At 24.9% G+C, this 18,128-nt stretch overlaps 1 protein-coding gene across 1 annotated transcript in view; it reads right to left on the bottom strand.

The window, feature by feature from the left end:
• Positions 1–4,879: 4,879 nt before the first annotated feature.
• LOC117167398 (breast cancer metastasis-suppressor 1-like protein) overlaps positions 4,880–18,128 on the bottom strand; it is a 17,570-nt gene continuing 4,321 nt past the window's right edge. Inside the window, exons 2-3 of the mRNA XM_033352293.1 lie at positions 17,303–17,517; positions 4,880–6,082 (exon numbers count right to left, since the gene is read on the bottom strand). Coding sequence (XP_033208184.1) covers positions 5,608–6,082; positions 17,303–17,517 — 690 coding nt within the window. The 3' untranslated portion in view covers positions 4,880–5,607. The remainder of the gene's footprint in view (positions 6,083–17,302; positions 17,518–18,128) is intronic.

Below are 18,128 nucleotides of genomic sequence, written 5' to 3'. Positions count from 1 at the left end.
AAATATTTACATCTTACAAATCTACTTGAAATATCAACAATATATACAGATCAAATTCATGTCAAATTATGCAGGCCGGAAGATGACACATTGAGGATTGTCTTACCAATGAAACATATTTTTTATAAATAGAAAATAGGGATATGCATTTTTTTAATTGACATAAACGAAATTCTTACTTTTTTAAAGATTATTTTTCTTTTCATTCATTTTTAAATTTCATTTTATCCAAATAATTTGACTTTTTGCATTTTAGTCCGCCATTTTGAATTTCGTAATTTCAAGTTCAGATTCGTAATCAGCTACCAAAAATATTAGGAGCTATTCAAACTTTATTCAGATTTTGGCATTCTTTAGAAATTCACTTTTTTTAAATAAAAATAAATGGTAAATTTATTTCGATTTGCCGAAAATAATATTTCAAATAAAAAGAATAATTGTCTACGAAACAGACGGATTTTCAACAAAAAATATAGATTTTCAATCAAACAATAAAATATTGAAGTTTTAACTTAAAAAATTAGTTTTCAGAAAGAACAAAAATTTCAATATCACGCATGTACTGGTAACTGGTTATATAACTTTCCATTTTTTCACTTTTTGAGATATTAGGGGTTTTCCTCTTTCAGTTTATGCAGATTTTTGCACTCTGCAGATTCACAAAAAAAAATTGTTTAATTAAAAATGGTTCATTTATTTTGATTTTATGAAAATAATATTTTAACCAAGAAAACGAATTCTCTATCAAAAAGACGAATTATCAACAGAAAATTACCAATTTTTAACAAAAAAAGGACCGATTTTCGAAACAAAAAATAGAATATTAACAATTTTACTTTAAAAAAATAGTTTTTAGCTAGGAAAAAAATGTCTCTTCCATTTCTTTATTTTTCGACATATTAGGCATTTTCTTCTTTCAGTTTATGTAGACTTTTAAACTCAAAATAAAAAAAATTTGAATTGTAAATTTATTTCAATTTTATGAAAATAATATTTTAAACAGAAAGAATAATTGTCTATCAAAGACGAATTTTCAAATGAAATACATCAATTTTTAACGATAGAAGATAAATTAAACAAAAATTGAATACTTAAAATTTGAATAAAAAAAATTATTTTTCTATCACGAAAAAATGGAAATTTTCAGCATGATGCACGTATGCGATATTACCAGTCAACTGGTTAAAAAATGTGATACTTTTTTATTTTTTGAGATATTATGCTTTTTCTTTTTTCAGTTCATGCAGATTTTTGTACTCTCAAAATTAAAAAAAAACATTAAATTAAATTAAAAAATCAATAAAAAATGGTACAGTTTTTCGATTTTATGAAAATAATATTTTAATCAAGAAAAAGAATTCTTTACCAAAAAGACGAATTTTCAACCAAAAATACACACATTTTAAATGAAAAAGACATATTTTAGAAATAAACAATAGAATATTAAAAGTTTTAATTAAAAAAATTAGTTTTCACCTAGAAAAAAAATTTCCTTACATTTTTTGAAATATTAGGCTTTTTCTTCTTTCAGTTTATGTAAATTTTTACACTTTCAAAATTCACAAAAAATTTTTTGTTTTAAATTCTAAATTTTTTTCGATTTTATGAAAATAATATTTTAAACAGAAAGAATAATTGTCTACCAAAGGCGAATTTTAAAACAAAATACATGTCTTTTTAAGAAAGTAGATAAATTAATTATTTTGTCAAAAAATTAAGGTTTTACTTGTTTTAGTTTATGCAATTTTTAGCACGCTCAAAATTCACAAAAAGAAAATTTAAAATTATAAAATATGGTTCCAATATTAAAAAAAAAGAAAACTGATGAATGATGAAACTATTTTGATTTGTTTAAAAATGATTTCTGATATTTTCTTTAAAATATTTCCCTTCTGAGAAATTTTTGGATTAAAATTTTTTCCCAGTTTAAAAAATTTGTTTTCTCACTCTTTCGGAACCGACAAGGAAAGCGAAAGAAGAATAAAAAAATTGGTAAAACTATTTCCATTTTTTGATCAATTACTTCTGATATTTTCTTCAAAATATGCCCTCTTTGGAATTTTCAAGGTTTTAGGTTGCATTTTAACCAGTCGGTTAAGTTTTTTTCATTCTTTCGTACTCGATAAGAAAAGCGAAAAAAAATCGTAAAGCTATTTTGACTTTCTCAGAAATTTAAACACGAAATTTTCTCCAAAAACTTTTTTTTTCAAATTTTCAGGAGTAGTAAGTAAAGTTTTATAGCTAGTTTTCGACGCATTATATAGTTATATTCAATAAAATCATATTTTTCTGATTTTATGTCAAAAATAATATTACACTCAGAAAACTATTTGTCTTTAATTAAAGAAACCGTTTCTTTAACATATTTTTTTTTCATTTAACCAAAAATATCATTTAAAAGTATACAATTATTTTAAAATTAACAAAAATTTTGATAAAAAATACATTTCCTTAAACCAAAAGAATATATCATTTTTAAAATTTTATTTGCATCAACTTTTCTTTGACTGAGAGCCGATCAATATTTTCCATTGATTCAGAGAAATTTTCTCTGAATGAAAGAATTTTCTCTGGGTGTAAAATACAATACAATTCAGAATAAAAAAAAATCCTGAAAATGCCATCAAAAAAAATGGCAGCTGTTTTGAGAGAATTTCGTGTTTTAATATTTAAAAAATCGACAAAGCTTTACCACTTTTCTTTATTCCTTTGTTTTTCTCGACATTTTAGAAACACTGAGAAAAAGCTTGGCAAACTGGTGCAAGAAAATTATTAAAACTAAAAAAATCGTAAAACATAATTTTTTTCTTCTGAAGAATAAAGAAAACAAAACTAAAGGGGAAATTTATCACGAGTAGACCATATTAATTAGGAATAACAATTACTATCAATTTCAGAAACAAAAAAGATGGTCTGTTTGGAATTTTTTCTTTCTTTCTTTTTTATATTCAAAAAATCGAAATATCTATCCTTTTTAAATTATTTTTTTCGGAGTTTTGAAAAAGTGAATATTTTCTGTGATTCCAAAAAATTTTCTATGAATGAAAGAATTTTTTTCTTGGTGTAGAATACAATAAAAGTGAGAAAACCTCCTGGAAATTTAAACGAAAAAAATGGTTTGCTCTTTTGAGAAAATTAAATTTTTTTATGTTTAAAAAAATCGGCATAGCTTTACCACTTTTATTTCTTTGTAGTTTTAGAAGCATTGAGAAAAAAACTTGGCAAATTGGTACAAGAAAAATATTTAAATTAAAAAAATCGTAAAAAATAATTTTTTTCTTCTATAAAAAAAACTAAATGGGAAATTTATCATGAGTGGACCATATCTGTTCCATATTAGTTAGGAATTATAATTGCTATCAATTTTAGAAACATAAAAGATGGTCTGTTTAGAATTTTTGCTTTCTTTCTTATATTCAAAAAATCAAAATATTTTTATCTTTTCTAAATTAATTTGTTTGAGTTTTGAAAGAATGAGAATTTTTCTTTGATTCCAAAAAACTTTCTCTGAATGAAAGATTTTTTTTCTGGGTGTTAAATACAATAAAAGTGAAAAAAGTAAGAAAAACTCCATAAAATGTAAACGAAAAAGAAAACAAAAACAAAAAAAAAAGCAAATGGCAGCTCTTCTGAGAAAATTTCATTTTTGGACGTTTCAGAAAATCGACATAGCTTTACCACTTTTGTTTATTCTTTTGTCTTTCTTAAAATTTTAGAAAAACACTGAGAAAAGACTTGGCAATTTAGAAAAAGAAAAACCTAAATTTTCAAAAAACCGTAGAAAATAATGTTTTTTTCAAAAAAAAAAAAAAAAACTAAATGAGAAATTTATCGTGAGTATTCCATATTAGTTTGGAATAATCATTGCTAACAATTTCAGGAAAAAAAGAGGGACTGTTTGGAATTTTTTATTTCTCTCTTATATTCAAAAAATCGAAATATCTTTGCCTGTTTTAAGTTAGTTTTTCTGAGTTTTGAAAAAGTGAATATTTTTTTCACGTTCTTAAAAATTTTCTCGGAAGGACAGAATTTCTTTCTGAGTGTAAACTACGATTAAAGTTAAAACAGTAAGAAAAATTCCTGAAAATTAAAACAAAAATAACTGGCTGTTTTGAGAAAATGTGGTGTTTTATTGTTTCAAAAAATCGAAATAAATTTACCACTTTTGTTTATTTCTTTGTTTTTCTCATATGTTTAGAAAACAATGAGAAAAAACTTGGCAAATTGGTAAAAGAAAAATATTTAAATTCAATGAATCGCAAAAAATAATTTTTTTTTTCTGAAAAACAAAGAAAAATCAAAACTAAATGGGAAATGTATCATGAGTAGACCATATTTGTTCCATATTAGTTTGGAATAATAATTGCTAACAATTTTAGGAAGAAAAAAGATGAGTCTGCTTTAGAATTTTTGCTTTCTTTCTTATATTCCAAAAATTGAAATATCTTGACCTGTTTTTAAATGATTTTTTCTGAGTTTTGAAAGAGTAAATATTTTTCATTTATTCCAAAAAATTTGCTCTAAACGAATAGTAAAATACAATAAAAGTGAGAAGAGTTTAGAAAGGCCTCTGAAAATTTAATCGAAAAAAAATGGTAGCTCTTTTGAGAAAATTTAATTTTTTTTTATGTTTCAGAAAATCGACATAGCTTTACCACTTTTGTTTGTTTCTTTGTTTTTCTCAAATTTTTAGAAACCCTGAGAAAAAACTTGGAAAATTGGTGCCAAAAAAAAAAGAAAAATCAGAAAATCGCAAAAAATGTTTTAAAATAAAAGCCGGGAAATTTATCGAGAGTGGAGTTTGGAATTTTTGCTTTCTTATATTAAACAAAAACGAAATACTTTTACCATTTTAAAATCTTTTTTCTCGATTTTCTTCTGAATTTTAAAAGAGTGCAAACAGCTAGATCAACTGGAACAATAAAACCCATAAAATCTAAAAAAAGAGGCACAGTTTTTAAAGTAGAATTGGCAAAAACCTCATATTATCCATAAAATTAAAATATAATCGTAAGAAATGTAAAAATTTCGCTGTACCAATTAAAACAAAAAAATTACGTGTCTCCTTACTTTTCCCGGCAATCCTGAACACATGACTCGCCAACCTGCATGATTTGAAGTGGATTCAGTCACCTTATTATTGCTCATCATAATTTTCACTCTTGTTGGGTTATTTAAATTTAAATTTTCATCGCTTTTCCTGAGCTTTCATGATAATACCGACACTTCCGAATTCTGCTTTACCCGAATTTTCTACCGGCATTTTATCAGTCACAACCTAGTATTAAATTTTCCATCGACAAGCAGTCGAGCCCGTCGTCGCGTCGGTAATATCAGAACTTACCAGAAGAAAATCAAGTACTTAAATATTTCATAATTCTAATTATACACATTTTAGAGGACACTCTGTTAACTTTAATTTACGAACCCGTCGTGAATGTCCGATTTTTACTGAAAATAGTATCTTCTTTTTACCTATTATATTACACCAAAAATGTTTATAGGTCATTGCAAAAGTCACTTTAAAGAAGCACTTTCAATATTCCGTTATCAATCGTTCTCTTTTCATTGAAGCCAAAAAAAAAAACAAATCTCGGCCTCGAATTGTTAAAGAATTTCCGTCTTTCGACTGCTCACACTTTTTTTGATGAGTGCCCAGTCCTCTAAAATATCCTCGTCTTTGAGCATATAAACTATAAAAGGTCCGGAAACCGAAACTGCTCTTCTTCGGTCGGTGTGATTTCTCCGTCTCTTTCCACTTGAAATTTGCCACAAGTCAGCCGAAATATCGACATTGTTTCGATCCTCCTCGAGTCGGCGAATTTTCTCCTGCAATTCACCATGAATTGTGTCCCAGATGAGCTCCTTTTCACTCTTAAAATTTTGCGAGGCCGCTTGCTCCTCTGCCTCATATTTGTTCTTGATGTTCTGCAGTCGAAACTGTCTCAGGATTTCGGCAACTTCCTGCTTTGTTTTCATATTTTCTTTCAGTCTTTCGAGAGGCATGAGGTACTCTTCGGATTTTCCGACGCGAACTTCACTTAGCTTTGTGTCCACTTGGGTTATTCGTTCTCTGTAAAGTCTGAGAAGATGAAAAACTAGTTAGAAGATGTTTAAAAGTTGAGTTTAACCCTACATGGATCCTGCGGGGGACAAATGTGCCCCACGCTAAATTCATTTAATTCTCCTGAGCAAATATCTCTGATTTTTTGGTGCAGATCCTAACCATAATTTAGTACGACTATCCTAGAGTGCGGTAAAGTGGTTTATGTTACCGGTTGTTCGCTTTCTGTCAAATGAGAAGGAAATGCTGAGCGCTTGGGGCACATTTGTCCCCCAGCGGATCTGTTACGTTCGAGTTTCGTGACGTTAAGTTAATTTCATATTTTCATGTAAATGAACGCGTTTGACGTATATTTACAGTATATCATGGTATTTTCATGTTTGGAATTGATTTTTTGTAATTTAAGTGAAGATTATATGTAAAAATTACTAAAAATTTGATACATATCAATGGAAAGTTGTTTTCTTTAATTTTATCCATACAGTGCTCATGAATTCCAATAATAAATCAATTAATAAATAATGAATGAATAATTGTTTTTCTCATCCAAGATGTCGAGAATATACAAACTAAAAAGTGCCGATTCTGTAACTGCGGTGTCGCAGGAAAGAGAGAGAAGTTGCAACCGACCTGTGTGTGGCGAACATAGGGCGGTTTTGTGCAACCTTTGCACCGAAGTGGATTGAGCTTATTAAATGCAATATTCAATTTAATTTAATGTTGTTTAATTCAATTTTATTTCAAGAATTAGTTTGAAAATAAAAATAATTTTTTAGAAAAGGTTTGTTTTTTCATTCCGATGAATTTTTCCTATCTTTCAAACTTATGAACCGCTTTTTCATTGAAAAAAACTTGTTCTTAATTTTTTTAATGAAACCATCGCATTTTTCATCAGAAAATAAAGAGATTGACCTATTATACATTCAAATTATTTATAATAATAAGAATTTTGCCCGCACTTCTGATATTTCTCTCTTTTTTTTTCATTTTCTAAATTCGAATGTTCGAATAAATACACTTTTTGGAAGGAACCTAATTATAAACTACATCAGCTGAAAGTGCATTTTGTTCCCTTCAAAATGGCGTTTAAAATTTCAAAATTAGTTAATTAGAAAAGAAATCACATGATTTTTTTCAAAAAATGTCAAAAACACGATTTTTTGCGATTTTTATTTGTTTAAACATTTTTTTCAGCATTTTAAATTCACTTAAATGGGATATTATATACACCAATCTCTTCGACATTGAAAAAAAGAAGAGAATGGTGTATATTAAGATCTGATTCCGATGAAAGAAAAAGATTGTGCACAAGGAATTCAAATGGGGGACATTTGTCACCCACAGGATCCGGTGAGGGCAAAAAAATTTATAGGATCCGTCTAGGGTTAAGAATTATTATTACAGTAGAGTGCCGGAGCAGAGATCCTGGGAACAAAATTCAAGATCTACTCCAGGTTTTCCAGGACAAGAAATCATATTTTGCCAGGTCTCCTTTGTTTTTACATCAAATAATAAAAAAATAGTTAGCAGTTATCACAGTAGCTATTGTCGTCAAAAACGGTGAATAGGTGACATTTTTTTCTAAAATAGGTGACAAATAGGACAAACAAACAAGTTGTAATTTGTTGTAAATCGAGAGATGGCCACAAGTTTTTTTCTTTGATTAAAACGGCCACCTTGGAAAATGGAGTACAGTGAAACTCTTCTATAGCCTCGATTTCGGGGCTGATGATTACAAACGATTTAATTGTTTCTCACCTAGTTAAATCCGTTAACAAATTGTTGAATTTTCAAGCAAAATAGATGAATAGTCTGCATTTTTAAACCATAAAAGTTCAATTTTTAACCCGAAAATTATGCAGATGAATTTCTATTCAGAAAAATTAATTTCTAATTAAAACAACAACAATAAAAACGAATTTTCTACGAAAAAGTTGAATTTTATACCAGGTTTTTTGATTTTCAACAAAATAGTTTATTCTTAAACCAAAATAGATAAATCTTCGACTAAGCAGTTGCATTTTTAACCAAACAGAGATGAAATTTCTACTAAAAAATGGGTTTTCTACCAAGAAAAATTTTTCAGTCAAGAATGAAAAATAATGTTAAGCATATTGTTGAATTTCCAACAAAAAAGATTAACGTTTATGAAAAAATGTTATAGTAGATATTTCCACAACAAAATTTGGATTAAAAATAAAAAACAGATTTGACCAAAAAGTATATATTTTCAACATGACTTGATTTTGAACAAAACAATTTGATTTTCTACCAAAAAGATATGAATTTTCAACAAAAAAAAAACAGAATTTTTTAACCAAAATATTGAATTTTTAACAAAAAATGGAGTAGATGAATATTCATTTAGAATGGATTTTCAATAAAAACAAAAACGAATTTTCTAAAAAACAGTTAAATTTTATAACAATTCGTTAAATTTTCAAGACAAAAAAGCCTAATTTTCTATACAACAATTTAATTTTAAAAAGGAGAACATGCAATAACAACAAAAAATTTAATTTAGAATTAATCAGTTACTTTATTAACAAAAAATTTGAACTTCCAGTTAAAAAAAAACTTGTTTACAACAAAAAGAATTTTTTATTAAATTTTTTATCGATAAAAAAAACGAAATTTCAACTAAAATTATGAATCTTCAACGACAAAAAAATAAAATTAAAAAAATTAGTTCAACTTTTAACCAAGGAGTGGAATTTCTAATGATTTTTTTTTTGCACAAAATTCTACTTTTTGGTTACAAATTCTACTTTTTAGTTGAAGATTAAACTATTTTATGGAAAATTAAAGTCTTGTTAAAAAGTAATCGTTTTTGGTCAAAAAATTATACTGTTTGGCAGAAAATTCATTTTTTTTTATTAGAAATTCATATTTTTTTGTTGAAAATTTATCTTTTGGTAGAAACATTTTTTTTTAGTTGTTGAAAATTCACCTTTTATATTTGAAAGTTGGTCATTTTTATTGACCAACTATTTTTTTAAAAACTATTTTTTAACTATTTTTTTATTTAGTTTACTATTATATTTTTGGTGTTTAGTTCAAAATTCTAAAAATTGTTTGAAAGTTCCTTTATTGTATTGAAAATTGAAACTAGGTTTTTAAAAAGTCACCCTTTTTTGTTTAAAATTAACCTCTTGGTTCAAAAAATATATTTCGATTGAAAGTTAGTTCTTTTTATCAAACAAAAAAACAAGTATTATATTTCTTTTTCAGAATTAATCTGAATTCAACTATCTTGTTAAAAAGTCATATTTTTTGTCGAAAATTGATACTTTTTGGTTATAAAATTCACTTTTACTTAAAAAATCGTCTTTTTGGGTGGAAAATTCAACTATTTGCTAAAAAAACACATCACCTTTTGGATAAAAATTCATATCTTGGTTAAAAATTCGACTATTAGGTTGAAAATTCCACTGTTTTGTTAAAAAGTCATCTTCTTGGTTAAAAATTGATCCTTTTGATTGAAAGTTAATTATTTTTATTTAAAAAAATTATATTTTGATTTTGTAATTATTCTAAATTTAACTAATTTCTTAAAAAGTAATTTTTTTAATCAATATTTCAACTGATTTATTAAACACTTGTATTTTTGGATAGAAAATTCGTCTGCCTTACTTCAAAATTAAACTGGCTTGTAAAATACTAATCTTTTCAAATTAAAAATTGAAGATTATGCTTGAAAATATGAAACTCTTCCTGGTTGAAGATTAATCTTTTTTGTTTGAAAATTCGATCATTTGGTTCAAGATTCGTCGATTGGGAAAGTGTAATAAAAACTGTATTTGGTGTGCAAGTTGTAATTTTGAATAAAATTGTACTTTTTCAACTAAAAAGAGCTCACAAAATATAAGAAACCGCAAAATAGGAGAAAAAGGTGAAAAATTCCTAAAATAGGTGACAAAATTGAAAATTGGTGACAAAAGGTGAATGGGTGACACTCTTGGATGCCTGAGTTTGTTATACGCGTAAGCCAACAATTTCTGAAGAAAGCAAAATAAAAAAAATTATTGAATTTTTGCAAAGATGAGTCGTCTTTATGAAACATTTGGGAATATTTTTAATTGTTTGAAGTCCTTCAGATTTTCTACATCTTTATGAATTATTTGAAATCTTTAGAAGTATTTTAAATCTTTCTGAAATCTTGAAACATATGTAAAATCTTTTTAAAAAATTAGTCAAATCGTTGAAATCTTTCTTTAATCCTTGAACTTCCTCTAGGGGTCAAATAGACCCCAGAATTTTTCGATGGAAATTTTCGTAACTTCAAATTTAAAAAAAACGGACTTTTAGAAATACCTCTTGCCTATGTTTGTCTAAATTTTGAGCTCTTAGTATTGAAATTTAAAAAAGCTATTGATTTTTCAATAAAAAATGCAATTTTTTCGACTTTTTTCCGGTTTTTAATTTTTTTAAATAACTTAAATTTAAACATTGACTTTGCAAATAGTTTTATATTGTAAAAGATACTTTAGAACATACTTTAAAAAAATTCAGATCAAAATATTAAATGACTTCGTTTCAACAACGAAATTTCGGCTGGGGTACCTATGACCCCAAGGGGACGTATACGTTTTTCAAAATCTTATTTTTAATCCATGAAATCTTCTGAAAGTTTAAAAATCTTCGTGAAATGTGTACAATCTTTTTAAAACCTTTAAAAATTTTGGAAATCTTCTAAACAAATTTGAAATCGTTTAAAATATTTAAAATATTTAAAATCTTTGAAATATGGTGTTGTACAGCACCTTTTTTAAATTTATGAAATCTTTATGAAATCTTACAAATGTTTCTTATACATTTAAATTCATTAAAATATTTTAAATCTCAAATTTATTGAAACCTTTTGAAATTGTTTAGAATCTTTGAAATGTGGTAGAGAATCTACTCTTTTTGCAACCTTCGAAATTCTTGTTAACTTCAAAAATATGTTGTATTCATTAAAAATCATTAAAATATTTGTGGAATATTTTGAAATCTTTCGAAATATTCTAAAAAAAATTAAAATCCTTGCAGATCTTTTAAATATTCTGAAATGTTAGAAATCTGATTTACTATGCCCGTTATAAAATCTTTGAAAGCTCCTGGAAGTTTTAAAAGCTTTGTGAAATGTTTAAAATCTTTGTAGATTCTTTTTAAAAAATTGAAATCTTCTAAACAAATTTGAAATCGTTTAAAATATTAAAAATGTTTTAAAACCTTTAAAATATGGGGTACAGTACCCTTTTTTAAAGCTATGTTTTATTTATTTATGTATTTTTAATTTACGTTTTAAATCTATTCATTTGAAATCATTGAAATATTTGAAATCTTTTTAAATCTCGAATTCATTGAAACCTTTTGAATTTTTTTTAAATCTTCTATAATCGTTGAAATGTTTTGAAATATGGTGCAGTGTACCCTTTTTAAAACCTTCAGAATTCTTGTATTAATATAACATCTCTGCGAAATGTTGATGAAATATTTGAAATATTTGTGAAATCTTCTAAAAAACTGAAATCATTGCAAATATTTTAAATGTTCTGAAATCTTAGAAATTATAAATCTGATTTACTTATGCCCGTTGTAAAATCTTAAAAATCCTTGAAATCTTCTGAAAGTTTTGAAAACTTCAAAAAATTTTGAAATCTTCTAAACAAAATTTTAAATCGTTCAAAATATTTTAAATGTTTTGAAATCTCTGAAATTTTTAGGAAATCTTTTATATTTATTTGAAATGATTAAAATATTTGAAATCTTTCGAAATCTTGAATTTATTGAAACCTTTTGAAATTTTTTCAAATCTTTGAAGTCTGGTCGAATGTACTCATTTTGAAATCTTTTAAATTCTTGAAATCTTCTAAAATATTTCAAATGTTTTGAAATCTTGTGCACAGCACCCTTTTAGAAATTGATGACATTTTTATGAAATCTTTTGTATTTATTTGAAATCATTAAAATATTTAAAACCTTTGAAATCTTTTGAAATCTTTATCAATTCTTGTGAAATCTTTCCTACATCTTTTGTATCTACTTGAAATCACTGAAATACTTTAAACTTTTGTGAAATGTTTTGAAATTTTCTTAAAGAATGTGAACTCGTTTAAAAACTTGGAACTGGTTTTTATTTTTATTTAAAGTCTTTGAAATGTTTTGGAATCTTTGAAATATGGTGCACTGTATCCTTTATGAAATCTCTGAAATCTTTGTAAAATCTTCTAATAAAATTATTTCTAATCTTTTAAATGTTCTGAAATCTTAGAAATATGATTTACTAATCCCGTTGTAAAATCTTTAAAATCCTTGAAATCTTCTGAAAGTTTTTAAATCTTTGTGAAATTATTTGAAATCTTCTAAAAAAATCTGAAATCGTTTAAAAGCTCTGAAATGTTTTGAAATATCTAAAATCCTGGGTACTAGTACCATTTTTGAAATCTTTAAATTTAAAAACTTTATAAAAATTTTATGAAATAATTGAAATTTTTTTTATTCATTTGAAATGATTAAAATATTTGTAATATTTGTGAAATCTTTCTTTAATCTTTGTTTATGAAATCCTTTGTTCGTTTGTAATCTTTTGAAATCTCAAATTTATTGAAACATTTAGAAATTTGGTCTAATACACCCATTTTGAAATCTTTGAAATTCTTGAAATCTTCTGAAATCCTTATGAATTTTTAGAAATAATTGTGAAATCTTTCTAAAATCGTTTGCATTCATTTAAAATCATTAGAATAATTGTGAAATATTTTTAAATCTTCTAAAACTTTTGATACCTGTTGAAAGTTTTAATATCTTTGGGAAATATTTGAAATCTTTGAAATATTGTCTATACGTCTTTTTCAAATCATTTTTAATTCTTCGAAATCCACACTCTTTTTGAAATTTTCAAAATCTTTTTTAATATTATTAAAGCTTTGAAATATTTTGAACTCTTTAGAATTATTTTTCAACATTTTGAAATCTGGTGTATAATAGAAAATCGAGTGGTTAAACCCTCAAAAACTGTTTTAAAAGCAAAACAAAAATTTTAATTCAAAGTTTTCGTGAAAAATTTAAAGAGATATCTAGGTTGTCAAGGTTTAAAAAAAAATCAAGGATAATTCTAGGTTTTAAAGGTCGTTAGACAACTTTACACTACAGAGGTTTCCCATATTTTTCAAGAAAAAATATTTTTCAATCTGTTTCCCATATTTTTCATACAAATACATTTAATTTTCGCCGCAGGGCTTTTCTTCTTATTAAATATTTGATTAAATTGTCAAGAATTAGGCTAATCGTGAATAGCGTCTGAAAAATCTTTTTTTGGTTAAAAATTCTACTACTTAGTTAAGAGTAGAGCTAATACTTAGTTGAAAATTAATTTTTGTTGTTGTGAATAATTTATCATTCGATGGAAAATATTTTTTGTTCAAAATGGAACTATTTTTTAAATATTTTTTTTTATCATTGTTTCAATGGAAAATGCAACTTCCATGTTTGGTTAGATCATCTTATTTATTTAAAAATTAAACTATTTATTTGAGAAGCTATACATTTGTTGAAACTTGGTCCTTTTTGTTAGAATATTAATCTTCTTGGTGACTAATTCATCTTTCTGGTTGAAAATCCATGCATTTTTTTAAAAATTATTCTTTTTTGTCAGAAAATCGGGTTTTAATTAAAAATTAATTTTTTTCAATAGAAATTTGACTACATTTTTTGACTTAATTTTTTTATTGATATTACTCTTTTTGATAGAAAATTCATTTGCTTGGTTCAAAATGTAACTATTTAGTTTAAAAATTATTTTATATGCTTAAAAACTTATTTCTTTCACTGAAAATTAAACTATTTTATTTTATGGTATAAATTTCTCTTTTTTAGTCTCAAAACATTTCCAAAATTTGCAAAGAACAAACTAAAATATTTTCAGCCAATTAGATTAGTTTAGCAGAATTAAACAAAATTTAGGAAAAATTACAATAATACAATTTTTCATTCATTGACATTTTTTAATGCTCTAAAAACTCCTGGTCTTGTAATTTTTTAGAGCTTTTATAAATTCCTTGGAATTAAAAAATACCTTTAAATTTTCAAAATTTATTGAAATCACTTTAAATTGTTTAAATCAATTCAAACTTCCTTGGAATCTTTTCAAATACGTTAAACAAATATAAATCGTTAAAACTTTTTAAAAATAGGCTAAATTCTTTGAAATACTTTCCAATTATTAAAATATATTAAAAATGTCGTCGAATATTTCAAAAATTTAAATCGAATTTGAATTTAAATTCAATAAAGGTCTTTAATTATGAATATATTATTTTGAAGTTATTTTAAAATGAAAATAGTTTACATAATTTCAATCGGGCGTTTACATTTGTTTATCTAATAAAAATTTCCAATTGAAACAGTTTAATATTTTACGGTAAAATATGGAAATTCTCACATTTGAACTGATTTCGAATCGTCTTGTAAAATCAATTATTATTCCTTTGTTAAACCTTAATATAAGTTTCTGTTTCAAAAATCATACTAATTTATATTCACATTTGATCAACTAAAAAGATTTTTTTTTAATCGGAAATTCTCGATTTTAAACGCTATTAATTGTGGAAAATTTGTAGGTGAAAGATTTTCGAATTACACAATATAAAATTAATTGACTGAATGATATCATAATTTAAAAATACACAAATTCAACTGATTATTTAAAAAACTGTTAAAATCAAACGTGCAGATTTTTTTTCTTTAAAGAATTTGTAAAATTCCCTGTCTTTTTCCGACCCAGTAGCCACCATGATATTTAAAATCTTTTGGCATTCTTCGAATTCAGAGAACCCTTAAAAATTCTTTGGATTTAAACAATACCCAAAAATATTTAAAGAATTCTTGAAAATCTATTTAAACTATTGAATTAACTTGAAAATTCCTGAAAATATTTTTAAAATTCTTGAAAATCTCTTCAAACTATTGAATTCAATTGAAAATTCCTTGAAAATTTTAAATTCTTTGAAATATTTTGAGACTTTTTCAAGCTTCTTAAAATATCTAAAAAAATAAAGTCTTAAAATTCCTTCAAACTATTGTAATGAATTAAAAATTCCTTAAAAACTGTTAAAATTATCTGAAATATTTGAAATTCTTGGAAATTTGTTCAAGTTGTTTAAAATTCCTTAGAATTTTAAAAATATCCATAATTTTTTTTTAATTCTGGAAAATCTCTTTAAACTATTGAATTAAACTGAAAATTTCTTGAAAAATTTCAAACTTCTCTTAAATAATTCAAATTCTTTGAAATCTTTTGAGAATATGTCAATCTACCCAAAAATATAAAAAATTCTTTATAATTCCTTCAAATTATTGAAAATTACTTGAAAACTTTCAAAGTTATCGAAAATATTTCAAATAATTTTAAATTTGTTGAGAAATTGTCAAGCTCTGTAAAATTCCTTGGAATTTTATAAATAATCGAAAATATTGAAAATTATTTAAAAGCATCCCAAATTCGTTATAATATTTCAAATTTTTAAAAATCTTTTGAGATTTTTAAGCTCTTTAAAATTCCTTAGAATTTTAAAAATATTAAAAATTCTTTAAAATTCCTTCAAACTATCGAAATCAATTGAAAATTATTTGCAAACTTTCGAACTGTTTTAAAATATTTCAAATTCTTTGAAATCTTTTGAGACTTTTTCAAGTTCTTTAAAATTCCTTGGAATTTTAAGAATAACCAAAAATATTGAAAATTATTTAAAAGCATTCCAAATTCTCTGAAATATTTCAAATTTTTAAAAACCTTTTGAGATTTTTAAGCTCTTTAAAATTCCTTAGAATTTTAAAAATATTAAAAATTCTTTAAAATTCTATCAAAGTACCGAAATCAATTGAAAATTATTTGAAAACTTTCGAAATGTTCTAAAATATTTCAAATTCTTGGAAATCTTTTGAGACTTTTTCAAGCTCTTTAAAATTTTTCAAAAACTTTCAAAAATTCTCTAAAATATTTCAAATTCTTCGAAATCTTTTGAGACTTTTTCAAGCTCTCTAAAATTCCTTGGAATTTTAAAAATAATCAAAAATATTGAAAATTGTTTAAAATTCCTTCAAACTATTGAAATCGACTGAAAATCATTTAGAAACATTCAAAATTCTCTCAAATATTTCAAATACTTTTAAACCTGTTGAGAATATGTGAAGCTCTTTAAAATTTTCTGGAATTTAAAAACTGCCTAAAAATTTTTTTTTTAATTCTTTAAAATCCCTGCAAATTATCAAAATCAATTGAAAATTCCTTAACAACTTTTAAAATTCTCTAAAATATTTCAAATTATTTGAATTTTTTAGACTTTTTCAAGCTCTTTAAAATTGTTGCAATTTAAAAAAACCCCTGAATTCTTTAAAATGCTTTGGAATACTTGTCAATTATTGAAATCTATTAAAATTTCCTCGTAATCTTTTATTATACCCGAAAATATTACAAATATTTCGAAATCCATTGTAATTTTTAAAATATTTTGAAAATGCTCTGGAACGGACGTGTACAGTATTTTGTTCGAATTTCCCATGAAAATTTAGACAAGATTGTAAAACTGGATTTTTCGAAAAAGAAAAATCTTAATTGAGTTAGATTTTTTCTATTTCGAAAAATTCAATATTGTAAACGTGTCCAAATCTGCATTGAAAATTTGAACAAGCTTTTGTTTGGAATTTTTTTTAAATAGCCTAAAATATTTAAAATCCTTTTTAATCTCTTCAAATGTTTGGAATTAATGAGATATTAATTAAAATCGCTTCAAAATCACTAAAATGTTTCAAATCCTTTGAAATCACATTAGATTGTTGAAAATAATAAAAAATTCCTTAGGATCTTTTAAGATACCCTAAAAAATCTCGAAAGAAATTCAAGAAAATTTAAAAATAGTTATAGAACTGAATTCAATAAACGTTAACCCATGGATTAATTAATTGAAAAAAGTGGCTAATCACTTTATCATAAAAAACGTTACTAAAAAGTGATTTGAGAAGAAAAAGCGAGTAAAAGTGATTGTGTAATTATTCCTGGTAATCCTTGAAAGTCACTTAATGCACTTCTTACAGAAATTTCCTGACTTGTGCTTTTTTTTTAATTCAAAATCATTGACTTTCCGAGATCCAACAAAAGTTCCTGATTTCCAGTGTTTTTCCTAATTTGTTTGTAAACAATGTTATTACAAGTCCCTAACTATAAAATGTAAAAATGTGTAAAATGTTTGGACGTACTGCTCTTTGAGGAGAGAAAACTGAGTTTCAAGATCATGCAAGTTTTCCATACAATCTATTCTTCGCCTCTCGCACTCATCTTCATCCATTTCGGAAGAATCATCGCTATCAGTGTGTTCTGCACTGCTGTCGCAGGATGCTGAGCTCTGGCTGTCATTGCTGTCATGAGACATTTCTTCTCCTTCTTGCTCCGAATCATCTTTCATACTCGGCATCTAAAGATTTAAGACAATTTCATAGAATTTCTGAATTAATAATTTCAATTATAATTATTTTCCGAAACTCCAAGTTCGAATACAAAATTCCTGTTTCAAAATACAAATTATAATTCTTTGAGGGATTTATTTTAATATTTATGTCACAAATAAATTCATTTCGCAAACTTCTGTTCCAAAATAGAATTATATTTATTCACAAACTGATTTTCTTAAACTTACTTTTTTTTCTTGATTTATAACAAGTAATTAAAAAAATCTAACGAATTCTGACTTGGAAAAAGAATTGTCTTTTTTATAAATCAGAATCATAATTATTTTCCAAAATTACCTGTCCCAATATAAAATTGATCCAATATAAAATTCTTAAAGTTACTTTCTTTTCTTGATTTATAATAAGTAGCTTAAAAAACCTAACGAATTCTGACTTGGAAAAAGAATTGTCCTTTTTATAAATCAGAATCATAATTATTTTCCAAAATCAACTGTTCCAATCTAATTAATTTTGACTTGGAAAAGGAATTGTTTTTGTATATTCCCTTTTTCTAAATCAGAATTATAATTATTTAAGGAAAATATTTTAAGAGTTATGTCAGAATTAAATTAATTAA

The sequence above is a fragment of the Belonocnema kinseyi genome, chromosome 2 (assembly GCF_010883055.1).
Source record: "Belonocnema kinseyi isolate 2016_QV_RU_SX_M_011 chromosome 2, B_treatae_v1, whole genome shotgun sequence".
NCBI lineage: Eukaryota > Metazoa > Arthropoda > Insecta > Hymenoptera > Cynipidae > Belonocnema > Belonocnema kinseyi.
Note: the sequence above shows the minus strand (reverse complement) of the source record. Positions and strands in the feature narration are given on the sequence as shown.